Source organism: Nothoprocta perdicaria, unplaced genomic scaffold (genome assembly GCF_003342845.1).
Source record: "Nothoprocta perdicaria isolate Ctin4 unplaced genomic scaffold, notPer1 scaffold_84, whole genome shotgun sequence".
NCBI lineage: Eukaryota > Metazoa > Chordata > Aves > Tinamiformes > Tinamidae > Nothoprocta > Nothoprocta perdicaria.
In genome coordinates, this window is record NW_020456132.1 from 2261312 (window position 1) to 2274753 (window position 13442).

Sequence of the window (13442 nt, forward strand, 5' to 3'; positions counted from 1 at the left end):
TAGGTGTGCCTGCTTGAGCAGGAAGGTTGGACTAGATGATCTGTAGAGGTCCCTTCCAACCTTAAATATTCTGTGAATCTGTGAATTCCGCCCCTTCTTGCCCTCTTGCTTATCACATGTGCAAATGTAACACCAAGATTGCTTGGAAAGAGCCCATGCTGGAGCTGAAATAAATCACAACACAACCAAGAGCAACAACTTTAACCAGAGGAAGAAACTGTTTCTAAGACAGAAGTTCTGGAGCACCGGGAGYCCAGGAGGGGATCGTGGTGCACGCTGAAGGCAAGCCGTGCCGCTTCGTAAATCAGCACACGCTGCCTGCACGTGCCTGGGAGGAGACAGCGCTGAAGAAAGGAGCACCGAGGTGGGCAGCTCCAGAACACCTCGTTCTGTAACTTAAATACAGCCAGAGTAATTAACTCACTTAACACACTTCTCACTTAAACACAGACAGAGCAATTAACTCCGTGGCTGGTTGCAGCATTTCTATATCATCCATATAATCTCCATTTATATTGTTCATTTTARGAATGGTTAGACCAGGTTATGTCACTTCTCAATCAGACAAGCTTCTTCATGGGGAACACTCAGTTCTCCACGGTATGATTAGATTCACCTAGAGGTTTGCAGCCTCAAATGTTAGGGAACTTTCCTAAAATTATCAACAATTTTGCTCTTGGTTTCCAAGATCTTCTTGTTGTGAATGCAAGTGGAAGTGGTGTTATCATCCCTTGGCCCTGAGAAGCTACTCTTAAGACTCAGTCATTTTGTTGGCTATTGCAGTCCAGGATACACTGCCCTCATGAAAATGAGAAATCACTGCCACGAGAAAGGAGAAGATCAAGCCAAGGATATAAGTCCAGCTGATGACWAGTGTAAACAGGCAACTCAGAAAGACAGGGATAGAAAGGCCTCCCGAAGCAGCTTCACAGTATTTACACTTTATCTGCAGACAGAAGAGCAAGCAGTACCTGGGTGTCYCAGGGGAATATGGGCTTCCAGACTATCAGCAACAGGTTCAGACAGTTTGCACCGCTGCTGCCTTCCTGGATTTAGAACAAGTGCTAATAAGCATACCTTGCCATTTATAGCTTCAGTGCATTAGGGGAAAAAAAGAAATCCCTGTGAATTCTGCTTGCATTGTCCTTTTCRGGTCCAAGGTATTTCAGGGGCTATTTAAAGACTGAAAGACTGATGGACAGTCAGAGGGAAAACGAAGGTATAAAATCATAGCCTCGTATTCCTKACATTCATTAGATGAATTGAGGTGCTGATCTGTAGACTGTGAGATTCGCTTATCCCATAACTCATCAGCAACTTAAGCTAAGAACCTTTTAAATTTACTCATATGAAGAAAACGCCCTCCTCAAAGGGTTACTTTCCTCTACCAACAATTCAGAGAAAATAGTGATTATATTAAAAAAAAAAAGAAATAAAGTTATATTTCATGCAGAAGAGTTTGAGGCTATGGACAGCAAAACTCTATATGGAATACAGAGAAGTAGAATGTGGAGTAATTATAAAAGAGAAAAAAAAGTTTTCTACAGGATTTCTGTAAGACCACAATATGGGAACCTGGAACTTGGCTCCTGCCAAAGTTTGGCTATTTCAAGGTCAAACTATGGTTAGTCTTAAAAATTTATGTGGAGCTTAAAATCACAGAAATAAGTGACAAAAAGAAATTCCACTCATTTGATATTGCCTTTTTCTTTCTTTTTCTTTTCTTTTTTTTTTTTAAAAAACCCCAAATATGTATAAATCAAATGAAACTGTATTTCAGGCAAAATGTCAACAGCTTTTCCATCTCCCCAAACCAGCTTGTGTAAATAGGTATGTATGAAGTAATAACAGCCAATTCCATACAATCCTTTTTTTCCCTCAACTTTATTAAACCTATAATAATGCCAGAAAAAAAGAGGGGACAGGGATATGGAAATGCCAAACTTTATTTTTTATTTTTTAATGTAAAAAGAATTTCAAATAACCCCTTAAATATTTTTGTTATATCTGGATTGTTTTTCCTTTTAGCTCTTTAAAAATATCTAAAACACTTTTATTTAACAAACAAAATAAAATTTCAAAATGATCTTTTTAACTTGTTTTAAAATAACATAAATTTTTAAAAAGTGTTTTTTTTTGGCCAAAATTATTTACCACACTTAAACAGAATTCACAACTGTTTTCAAGAAATACATCACCAAAAAATTGCAGAATGCTACTGTCAAATATATTTTAAATATTTTTGTAGATGAGATTTAGTCTGCATTTCTGAGCATCTCTAAATCCTAGAAGTAGCAGGAATATTATTATTTCTTTGCAAACTGCAAAGAACAAACTACAAACAAACTGCAAAAAGGCAAGATGGGGAAGAAGGAATAAAGTAAGTACCTATAAGTCACATTTTGCACTTAATTAAGAAAGTCTGTGAACCTTCCACTTGCAAGGAATATTGCCACTTTCTGTCACAGCAGCACTCATTTCACAGTCAGAGGGCAATTTTGTGTCTGTGTGAATCAATGTGCACATTATGCACTGAAAATAAATGCTGTTATCAAGTTCAGTGAAGTATTATTCAGTGCAATATGCAGTATAAATTATATAATCATTGCCTGCATCACAGGGTTATCTGCTTAGGACACCTCCCCTTTGAMCTAAGCATACATAATATGATCGAACTCACCATCCTAATCTCTAAACACTTGGAATTCTGCATGGTGAGGGGAATGTGAGAAAAGAAGTTAAGCAACTAAATACACTAATTTCAGTTTCAGTATTTTGTATCTGCAAAGGGTAAAACRTGTGAGAAAGAACAACACAGGAATTACTTAAATGAAATTACTAGGTACTATAATAGGAGCTTTTTGGAATGATGCCATGGCAAATGTGAGGCACGCCACTGACACGCAACAATATCCTGAAAACACCGCTTTTCTTCTCATAGTTGTCCTTTCAAGTTACTCATAATTAATGTTACCAATTGATAGTGTATACTCTAATTAAAATTAATAATAGTAATTCATGGACAGACAGGAAAGGATGATGCTCTGGTAGAGTCAAGTCAATTCACAGCCAGTGATTATGATTTCTATTCATATTTAAGAACTATCCTGATCTCTGGTTCTCCTCCTCATCTATAATGTTAATTAATAGGAAAATACAAAATGTACACATTTTGGAGAGTTCCTGTATCCATTATCTTCCCCACTGATCTGTATACAAAGAGGTATGTAAATTGCAATTACTACTTGCAATTTCTAATGGAGTCCAGAAGCAGGCTGCTTGACTTAAAAATACATTATACGTTCCCCAAAGACTATAAATTAAAAGCAAATGACATAAATCAGGTGTGGAGGACAACAAGTTAATAGAGAAGAGGTCAGAACAGTCAGGCAGGGCAAGAGAATAATTAGGAATGGACAAACACAAAACATAATAGAGTAATTAAGTTGAATAACTTGTCATAAATGATACAGAAACAAGAACACAAGAGAAATATGAACAAGAAAGCATAGTGGAAGTTCATAAAATAGCTTTTTATAATTTAGAGTTAAATTCATCCTGCTTATCAAGTGGTTGTACAGCATGTTTAATGCCTCCAAATTCATGAGGGACATATGTAATTTTAAAATTGTATTTTAAAGCTAAATATATGTGGTCTGGCATCTTTTCCTGAGGAAAGTTTAACAATGGATACTGTTATAATAAGATTTACTGATAGTGAGATTAAGATTGTATACTGTATATGGTATATTGTTATTTGCTATTAATCTATTAGGTCCCTTGTCTCTAAACTTTCTTAGACTCCTGCCTTCCAACCACACTATAGCACATCAGTGGCAACATTTAAATGTTGGTTTTGGTCCTTTTTCTTCTCTATGTTTTTTTCCTTTGTGACAATAAGAGAAAAACAAAAACTGACCTATAAGTAAAATAGGGACTAGWTCATTATGTTCTTAATGCTATTGCCCTTCATACGGAATAACAGCTCTAACTTAAGGGCAGCCACCTGAAATGTGAAATGCAGTAGTAGCGCTACAGGGCCCAACAATATTAACATAATGATACGTTCAGGACAACGTGAAAGAAAATATCGTATTTAATAGAAATTGCTAGGATAACACAATTATTTATAATGAATGAAAGGAATGTTTATTCCCCCGTGTCAAGACTTGGAGCACTCTCCTTCCTTTCTGGTAACTTCAATTTTTTCAGAAAAAAGAGGAACAGGACGTGAACTGGTCAAAAGAGGCCAGATCCAGAAACTGTGCATTTGGAGACACTGGCTCAGAACTGACTCAAAGGAATATTTTCCATCAGATGCCTATCTTAATAACATGGTTCCTGAGCATGAGATTCCTTAGTGTCCGCAACGTGGCCTAGTATAGCCCGTTTAGACTGGTTTGGGAGATGCAATGTATTCATAAAGTACTGGCTTCAGGCCTTTCTAACAGAATGGCCTGAAATTTCAGTACAGTAACTCAGTTTTAGAAAATATGTTTGATAAAAAGCCAAAAAAGTTAATTCAAAGAATCACACAGCATTTTGGCCGCACATTCTGTTTAAGATCAACTGAAGTCACTAAGGAACACAGTTGAATTCCAATGGTAGCATAAAGAAAATATTATACCTGAAAGGTACCAATTATCAATCAAACTTTGAGTCCACAAAATTATTTATGTGGCAACAAATTCCCCATAGAACCATGGTGTTGATGCTGGCAGACACTATTCCAACAGCTACTCGTATATGAGATTCCATGGATCRCTGTGGTGATGTGCTGGAAGAGTGAAGAGCTCACATCTACTTCACACACTCATTTTACCTATCAGAAGAAGCCACAGAAAACTCCTAGCTGAGCCTCCCCCAGCAAATATGAAAGACCTACAGAGCATTGGTTATGATGAAACACAGCAGGACCCACCTTTGCCAATAAGAGCTGCTGCAATGGGAAATCACACCTCTAAAAGCAGCCATAGGAAAACATAATTCTCAACTATTTATTAATAAAAAAAACCCCAACTTGCTGGTGAGAAGTGGACACGTTTGCACCACTCCTAATTTTCAATTTAATGTACCCTCCCTAATCACTTCAGCACTACTTAACATTCAAGAGGATTAATTTTTTCCCACTGAGGCTGCAGAAGCATTCTCTACAGAAGATCATATTAGGAGGGACAGGAGTGAATTTAATGCACTGGATTTGAACTAATTTACAAAACTCATTAAAATTCCAACGTTGCACAAGGTAGGTATTCTACCATGGGCTGCTGTGAATCTGGAGATCTAACCCCTCTCCCCTCCCATGGGAATATTTTAAACACAATTAGAAAGGGGAAAGCTCTGGGACCTAAACAAATGAAGTGTTTTGTAAATCAAAATGTATCATTAGTCATAATTTCAACTTCCGTTCATCAAATAAGGTCTGGAGCGAGTGTGGGGAAACTACTTAGATGGTTAGTTAGTTATACATAGGAACCACAAGCGGAGTAGTAATTTTAAACAACGTCGGGAGGCAGCAGAATTAAGACAGCAATGTGAGAGGATGGAAAAATATATTTCTTCCTCAACTCCAAGACAACTTAGATAATTCTTTCCATGACAATTTGCACTGTATTCCTTTGCCATGCAACAAACAAATGCTGCTAATGCACTGGCAAAATTTTAAAGAAAAGTATTTTATTTTCTTAGGGCAGTACACATGTGGAAAAACAAAAAAACAGATGATATTTTGGGCGTACTATCTATTTAGGAGGCCTATTTGCCAAAGAAAATCTTTTCTGTTTTCTTTACCTACATCTCTTGATCTAATAAAAGATTCCACCTATGCCCATAGACCCTGAATATATTCAAAGATCATCCCAGGTATAATAAGACTAGTCTGTCTATTTTAGGGATGTTCAGTCTTTGCTTTACTTCTCCTTTCAGAGATTCCTCCTATACACACCAGAGGTTTTGGCACGCAGTACTTCAGCCCCGTCTGAAAGCCTAAGTGGTTCTACATGGCAAGCTTCCTATTTTAATATCCAGTGTAGGAGCTCTGCCTCCGCACTGTATGAGGATGACCAGTATGATACTGAAAATCTTCTAATCCTGGATCAGTGACTACAGCCTCTCTCAGTGAGCACARGACACTGACTTGCTGGGCAGAGGGGATGACAGGCAGAAAAAAGAACCTCTGTGGAGACAAATGTAGGTGCAGCACGAGCCACACMGCCCACAGATGTTCAAACAAGAGTAGGGAGAAGGCAGGTACAAAGRCAGAGACCAACTGCCCTGTACCACCTAAGTCCTGTTGCAGACATATTTATCTTTAGAGGTCTGCTCTTCCTTCAGAATTGTTGGACTTGCTTCTGTTAGCTGCCTGTAATTTGGCTTCCGAGCTGCTGCCTCAAATTTCTGGATCACAATGCAACACTGAGCTGAAAGTGCAAGGAAATGAGCAAAAACGTCACAAAAGAAGAAAACCAGAGATGAAGCATTCAGGCTAGAATCAAGATAGTGTTCATTGACCCACAAAACCATTTTAACTACATAGGTCTTAGTGTGAGTACATACTCGATACAGTTCTATATATACATATGCAAGTGAATAATTTAGTGAAAGAATTGGCATTATAATCCAAAAGGTCAAAAAGACAAAATTAGTCAAATTTAATTCTGGTATAAATTCCTTAGATTAGCTTAGCTAAAAAAGTTTAAGCATTCTATACTATAGCAGCAAAACTATAAATTAAGGAGTTGTAGAGACAAATGGCAGGGAGTGAGAAAAAGGGKTTGTGAGGAATCATGAATTACAGTAAGAAAAGAGCAGATAAAACCTGTCATTGAAGGGATTAAGGAAGGCATGACATCGTCAGACTTGGGAGAAAGGAAGATTATTTCAGCAGCTGAATTATAACTAGTCTTACAGTCTCCATAGAGACTTAACTGGACATGCAATTACTGAGCTATTCCTCTTAGATCTGTGCTCTGAAACTCCTGGAAATACACAGTTMACACTCTGGAACTCTCCCTTAAAAGACAGATGTGAGTGCATGGGTAYGCACATGTGTGGATGGGGTATGTAGCACAGTGAGTCTAAATCTCAGCTTAGGTGCAAGCAAAACACACACAGCAACACGCACAGCAGACAGCAACAAACACAAAAAATACATATATTATATATATCAGACCATATGTTACAAAGATGAGAAGATTCTACACAAAGTATCTGATTCATAAAAATGCACCAACTATCATTTAAGTAACTACTGTCATTAATCATGAATGAAAGATTTAAGATCTCTACTGACTATATCTAATGCTTACATTAAGCAGCTAAAATCTGTTACCAGACAAAATATGGAAAAGATGGTATGTTGCATTTAGAGTCCCAATGAGTGTGCAGATGCATGCCCTCAAGCACTGCAAAACAGATAAAACGTCATAATAAATGCTAACTGGCAATGATTCCAGAAGGAATTGCATCCTTCCATCACTTTTAAGAATGGACYTTTGCTACCTGTATTCACTACTTASGGAATGATTTCACAGCACTGCACATCAGTAAGATCTCTGTCAGTGCTTCTGGTTTTCATTCAGAGCTTCAGGCCACAAACTCACCTGCTCCTGGGTCATCTTCTGCAGCTCTTTCTCCCAAGCTGCCCGGTCATCGTCCAGGTGGTAGGAAGCAGGCGGGGTGAGTCCACGCAGAATCAGGGGGTCACGGTCATGGCAGAGGGCTGTCAGATGTCCAATGTACAACTTCAACTTGCTGCGGTTCTGATCAAGTTCTAGGAGGGGCTGAATTATCTGGAATAAGAGGACAGGAATAGTGAGGAACAGCCTGAGACCCAAGCAACGGGGAATGCAGAAATCAACTACTAATTTACAATCTTTCCACTGGAAGAAACCTGAAGAGACAATATTCCTGCCCCATGGCACTTCTTTCACCCAACAACCATCCAGTATTGATGCAGAAGGAAACCAAACACACAAGGGGGAGGGGATGTGATGAGGATAGCTGGCTCCTTAACATAAAAAAGGATATAAATATAAATGGTTTAAATTAAATTGATTATCTCTTGATTGCTCAGCAGTGCTTCAGTGCTAACTCCTTGCTTTAATGAATACAAAATCTTCTGAGGAAAAATCTGTTTACAACAAGACGAGCAGTGCCAAATGTACCTTGTTTTGCGAACGTTTAATAGTAACATACGCATGCACTAAACAGGTTCTGAAAATAGTAATTGCTAATGATGTCAAGAAGCGGGTTTCTAAACTGACCATAGCTCTAATGTAGAGATGAGACAAAGACATACTTGAATCAAAAAGTCTATAATAGTGCTGAAAAGGCAAAGATTTCTATTTATTATGCAGGTCAGATTCCATATAAGACTAATAAATAAAACCAAGGAATTCTAAGAACTAATCTCTTCCATTACATTCTGCCTAATCTGAATCTCATCCAGGCTCCTCATTCCAAACCCTGGAACCATCCAGTTCCTACAAAAAGCGTCTGAAGAGTCAATTTTCCACTTGTTTTACTGAAAAGTGGAGCTCGAGCACACACACACAGACTCGGAGTCTCTCACTACACCCCACAAGAAGGAGCACTGCGTGCTAGGAGCTCACGGCGCGCATTCAAGCCGCAGCGTAGGTGGCTCTGGAGCTCGTGGCTGAGGCGAAGCGGGGAGCCGTGGGAGGCGGCGCCGAGGCCGGGCGGCACCGGCAGCGCCCGCGCTCCCGCCAGCGCCGGCACCTGCTGCCGGGCCCGCGAGGCCCGTTCAGCAGCGCCCCGCTGCCCCGCTAATGAACGAGGACAGAGATAATCCCCGAGTCAACAGACACAGGGCGCGGGCTTGGCTTCCAGCATAGCCTCTGGCTCCAGCGCGGCCTAACAGGGCTGTCAGGGCTCACTCGCTTTGTTTTTAGYGCTGTTCTACACGGATTAACTTCCACAGGGCGAGAGGACCGGGAAGCGGCGGCTAAGCAGCTAACGGATGCCAAGCTCCTCGGCATCCAGGGAGCTGGCTGCGCTCAGGAGCTCACACGGCAACATCAGGTTGGCAGCAGCTGAGCAAAGCCCTGGTGACAGGGCCACCGGGAACAGGGGAGAGACGAGACGCTGGCGGAGAGGGGCAGCTCCTGGGCTCTGTTTTAAACCCTTGTGCTACGCGCAACACTGGGCCAACATTTGTTGGAAGATGTCAACACATACGAAAACATAGTTTGATACAGCAAGAGTGCAGACCGCAGCATGCCAGAGCGCTCTCTTGTACAGGAGAGTAAGAAGGGTTAGTTTCAATAGCATCAAAATGGTTACTCCTGTCTCCCCTTCACCACCAAGCATGGCTGTCTTCAACCAAATACATCAACGTGGCTGTTTGGTGAGCAGGCACTGCCTGCCCCTGTCTCTGTTTTTTGGGTCACATCTCTTGAGATCCAAAAATGTACTGTATGAGTGAACCAAACCACAGAGCTTCTAATTTCCTAGAAAAGACAGGTAGAAAAGATGTCACTTTTCTACCTGACTACTACTCGTGCCCGCAGACTGGAAAACAACAGATTGTTTTCTTGCCCTGAAAAAGCAATATTTAATATACGTGTAAAAATTAGGCAGCAAATGTCTAATAATTAGCTAAGCAAACACTGCAGCAGCTGTCCTGCATTCTCTTTCAGATAATGGAGTCTACTGAGTATGTCAGACGTGCAGATTTCAGCGGGTAAGGAATCTGAGGCGCCAGCCTTGCCAGCTCCCCATTGCAGTGGCACTCCCTCTCTGATACAGAACAAACCCCAGAACTATGGAGCAGAAGTTATGGCAGGGTCTGATGACTCGGGGACACATTCCCTCTGCCCGTAGCCTTCCCCCTTACCTCGGGAAGCCTGTTCTCCTCCCTGGCCATAAGCCAAAGGAGGCGTGTGAAAGCTCGGGGCTTGCAGCGCTCCCAAGCCTGTTCAGAGGGCAATCGTGCCTCTCGCTGGGGATCCATTAAACCCCACCAGTCGTTTGGGAAGTGCCCTCAGAGCTGCTTTCCCGCCATATCGGATTTGCAYGAGCCGTTTAGCAGAAGGGGCCGCGCTTCCCACGCAGCCGAGCTGCTGCTGCCTTATCTCGAGGGGGTGCAAGAGCATTTGCTCAGGGCAAATTTGGCAACGCGGCGCTGGAGCCACAAAGCAGATCGTGTTGTCGGGATCAGCTCCGGGCTGCCGAGCTTTCTAGGAACACAGGGGCRGACCAGGCTTCCCTCCAAGCGCGGGATTATCTTCAGCCAGTCTTCATTCATGGCACYGATGTGCTGAGAGCATCCTCATCAATGCACAGAATGAAGTCTGTGTAATGTATCCGCAAGCTCAGGGTCATGGTAATGGCCAGTTAGGCCTGGAAATGGATTTCACTGGACGCAGCAAGTGCTATAGCGGTGAAGGAGAAACACGACATGCTTGATGGAACTCCAGTATGAAAACAAACCCTTTCCATCAACTGATAAAGACACTGGGGAATGGGTTTCAAAACCAATTCCACTCAGACACAGCAAGCTTTTTGAGCTTTCACAGAAAGTTTTTACTTTGAGTGTGAGAAATGTGATTCTAACTGAAGCTTTGCAAGCTATCGGGGGCAAAAATAAGCTCTAAAATGAAATTATTGCTGCTTCTTCAACTGCACTCCCGCTGCTGCTGTAAAATAGCCAGCTTAAATATGAATAACTGTATTTATAATTTGTTTAATGATAGAAGTCTGCATTCAAACGCAAATATGTTCAACATAGATAAGAAAAGGTACTTGTGCTGAGTGTGGTTGGAGAGACTTATATAAATGTTTGGTCACTTTTACGGCGAGAGACGAATACACCTCAGATACGGAGACTGTGGTGTCTGAAAGTTTGTCTGAATGGTGTCTAATGTAAATATGCTAAAACACGTAGGTGGTTATATGAAGAAGAAAACCAGCAAATGGTCGGTATGATTGCAACAGCACTCAACTGACACAAATGCAATATTGACTATCCATAAATGTCTGCAGGGCACAGTATGGTTTTAATCAACATGCAATAGGAGTCACCACAAGCCCCTGCTCTAAATTATTGGTTCTCCATGCAGAAGGGCTAATGACTCAGTCACCTTATCCCCTCTAACATCCCCCTTCTGTGAAATCAGCCACCATGCTTTTCTTTCTCAGAACTATGTAACTAACATTATTCAGCTATTTCAGAGAAAATGTTCTAAATTTCTCCCTAGCTATAAATCTGCAGCTTCCCTTTCGGAAGAGAAGAAATTTTGGGGCTTGTAGGCAAGTCTAAAAGTTTGTCTTTTTTTTTTTTTTTCCCAGCTACATCAGGTTATATAATAAAAAAAATTCTCTATTATCGTATTATAAAACTTGCCTCCCTGGTCAGAATCACGCATATGGATCAAAGGCAAAATGGATCTTTCTTACAAGCCCATGTAGAGTCTTCTTCTAGGTAAGAATAACGAAAAAAAAAAAAAAAAAAGAGGAGAAAATAGTTTCTTTTTGGCTTGGCACCGGCAGGACTATTCCTGTACTCTCCTATTATCTTGTTTGCATGTATCTTGTGTGTATTCTGTAAAGTCAAAAAACTCCAAACAAACAAAGTCTCTCAAACTTCAGTTCCTCCTGGATAATGTGAATACATTTTGAAAACAATCCAGTTAAACTGAGCTAGCCCTTTACCACTTGTCAATCACATCCTCACACTCATGTGAGGATGCAAAATAATTTTCAGTTCCAGTTTTCAAACATTGCTGCATACAAATGCTAATTTGCTACCCGAAAAGCTTGTTTCCCAACCTACCATTGCCCAAGATGGGCTGAARGTCTGGGAAAATATGGATACTTGTTATCACCAAATTATTCCAGGAAGGATCTGAAAAGTCAAGATGGATGACACGGGCTTCTCAGATGTTGAAAAGAAACACAGAGAGGAAAAAAAAAAAAAGACAATTCCCCCATCTCTTGTTTTTATTATAGATATTATGAGAAAAGAAAATTTTGCCTATGKTGCAAAATTTCCCATATTCTAAGTCACAGAAAAGAGCTAAGAAACAGAATGATATAGTCTGGAAGTATTTGCATGGGAAACTGAATTACACCTTCTCTCTGGCCATTTGTGTTTGTTTGGCAACAAATGCAAGGGTTCAAGTACAAACAACATGTATTCATTGAATACAGTGGAATTTTATGAGGCATGAATTTGGCTTAGAAAGTGCAAAGCTTTCCCAAATTCAGCACAATTTATCAGCAATGTCTTCCCTTCATTATTTTAAATGGAAACAGAAGAAAGTTCTCAAAAGACATTGCCTGACCCCAGTTCAGTTCAGCTCAGTTCAGTGCTGCACAGAGATACTCGGTTTCTTCAGAAAATCACAAGAGAGAAGCCCAAGGACAGGCTCAGTTTTCTTTAGATTTGTTTTAAAGACAAAAATGGATTTAAGTCTACCCTTCATCATTTTCTCCTCGCGAAACAAAACAACATGCGTGAGGAGTTGAAAGAGATTGTGGCTATTTTGACAGAACTGTCTCTTTCTCAGTTCATTCCTGACAAAATCAATTAGGAAATCATTTTTATAAAGCAAATTCCTTTTGAAATTTTTATACACCATGAACAAATCCCATGGATTAATGATTTCCAGAGTTCACCCTCTTCACCTTGGGAGAAATCCAGACTAGAAGAAAAAAACAGAGAAAACACAAAACAGGGAAAGTAGTTTTTTCATTAGTTCCCTCCATTCAAATAAAATCACTTCTCTATAATGGAGGTGACAACCCAAGAATTGCAATGGGTTGCTGGAACTGCCTGAAACATTGGGGAATGCTACAGAGCTGAAGAGGTTGTCTACATGCAGGGAACATTGCCTGAATCTTACAAAGTTGGGTAAAATATACAGAGATACTGAAATTTTACACTGCTGCTAAGTGTGGTAAAATCTCCTTCAACTGGGAATATCTTTACCATAAGTTATGACAGTTATCAAGTTAAAAAATTCATTGATAAATTCAATTATACAAAGCTGTGAAACTGGGTATTCAAACTTAGGAGAAACAGAGAATTAGAAAATCAGCAAGGAAAAAATGCATTCTTCCAGCAAATGAAAACAAGTGTTTTCAGATTTTACATGGAAGCTACAGATTTAAATAGCATTATACTTATTGAACTTTTGTAGGTATAATTAATCAAATGGAAGTTTTGATTGCACAGAACTGATGTGGCTTTTTTTTTTTTTTTTAATGAAAAAGAACATAGTAATTTGAGAATAAGTGAAAATACCAACCCGATTAATCCATTCAAACTTGCTACCACTGCTTTAAAAAAGAGTGAACAAGGCAGTACACTTCTTCCTTGCTGTTCTGTATTCTCCTTTTCACATCTGCCTATTATGGGGGAGGAAAAGAACCAGTGGCTTAATATGCTTTGGTTTGAAAGCCCAAGACTCGTGTCCCGC

At 40.1% G+C, this 13442-nt stretch overlaps 1 protein-coding gene across 1 annotated transcript in view; it reads right to left on the minus strand.

Moving 5' to 3' along the window:
* Positions 1-13442, minus strand: part of ERC1 (ELKS/RAB6-interacting/CAST family member 1) — a 267410-nt gene that overhangs the window by 4127 nt on the left and 249841 nt on the right. Inside the window, exon 18 of the mRNA XM_026052172.1 lies at positions 7602-7790. Within this exon, the coding sequence (XP_025907957.1) occupies positions 7602-7790 (189 nt within the window). The remainder of the gene's footprint in view (positions 1-7601; positions 7791-13442) is intronic.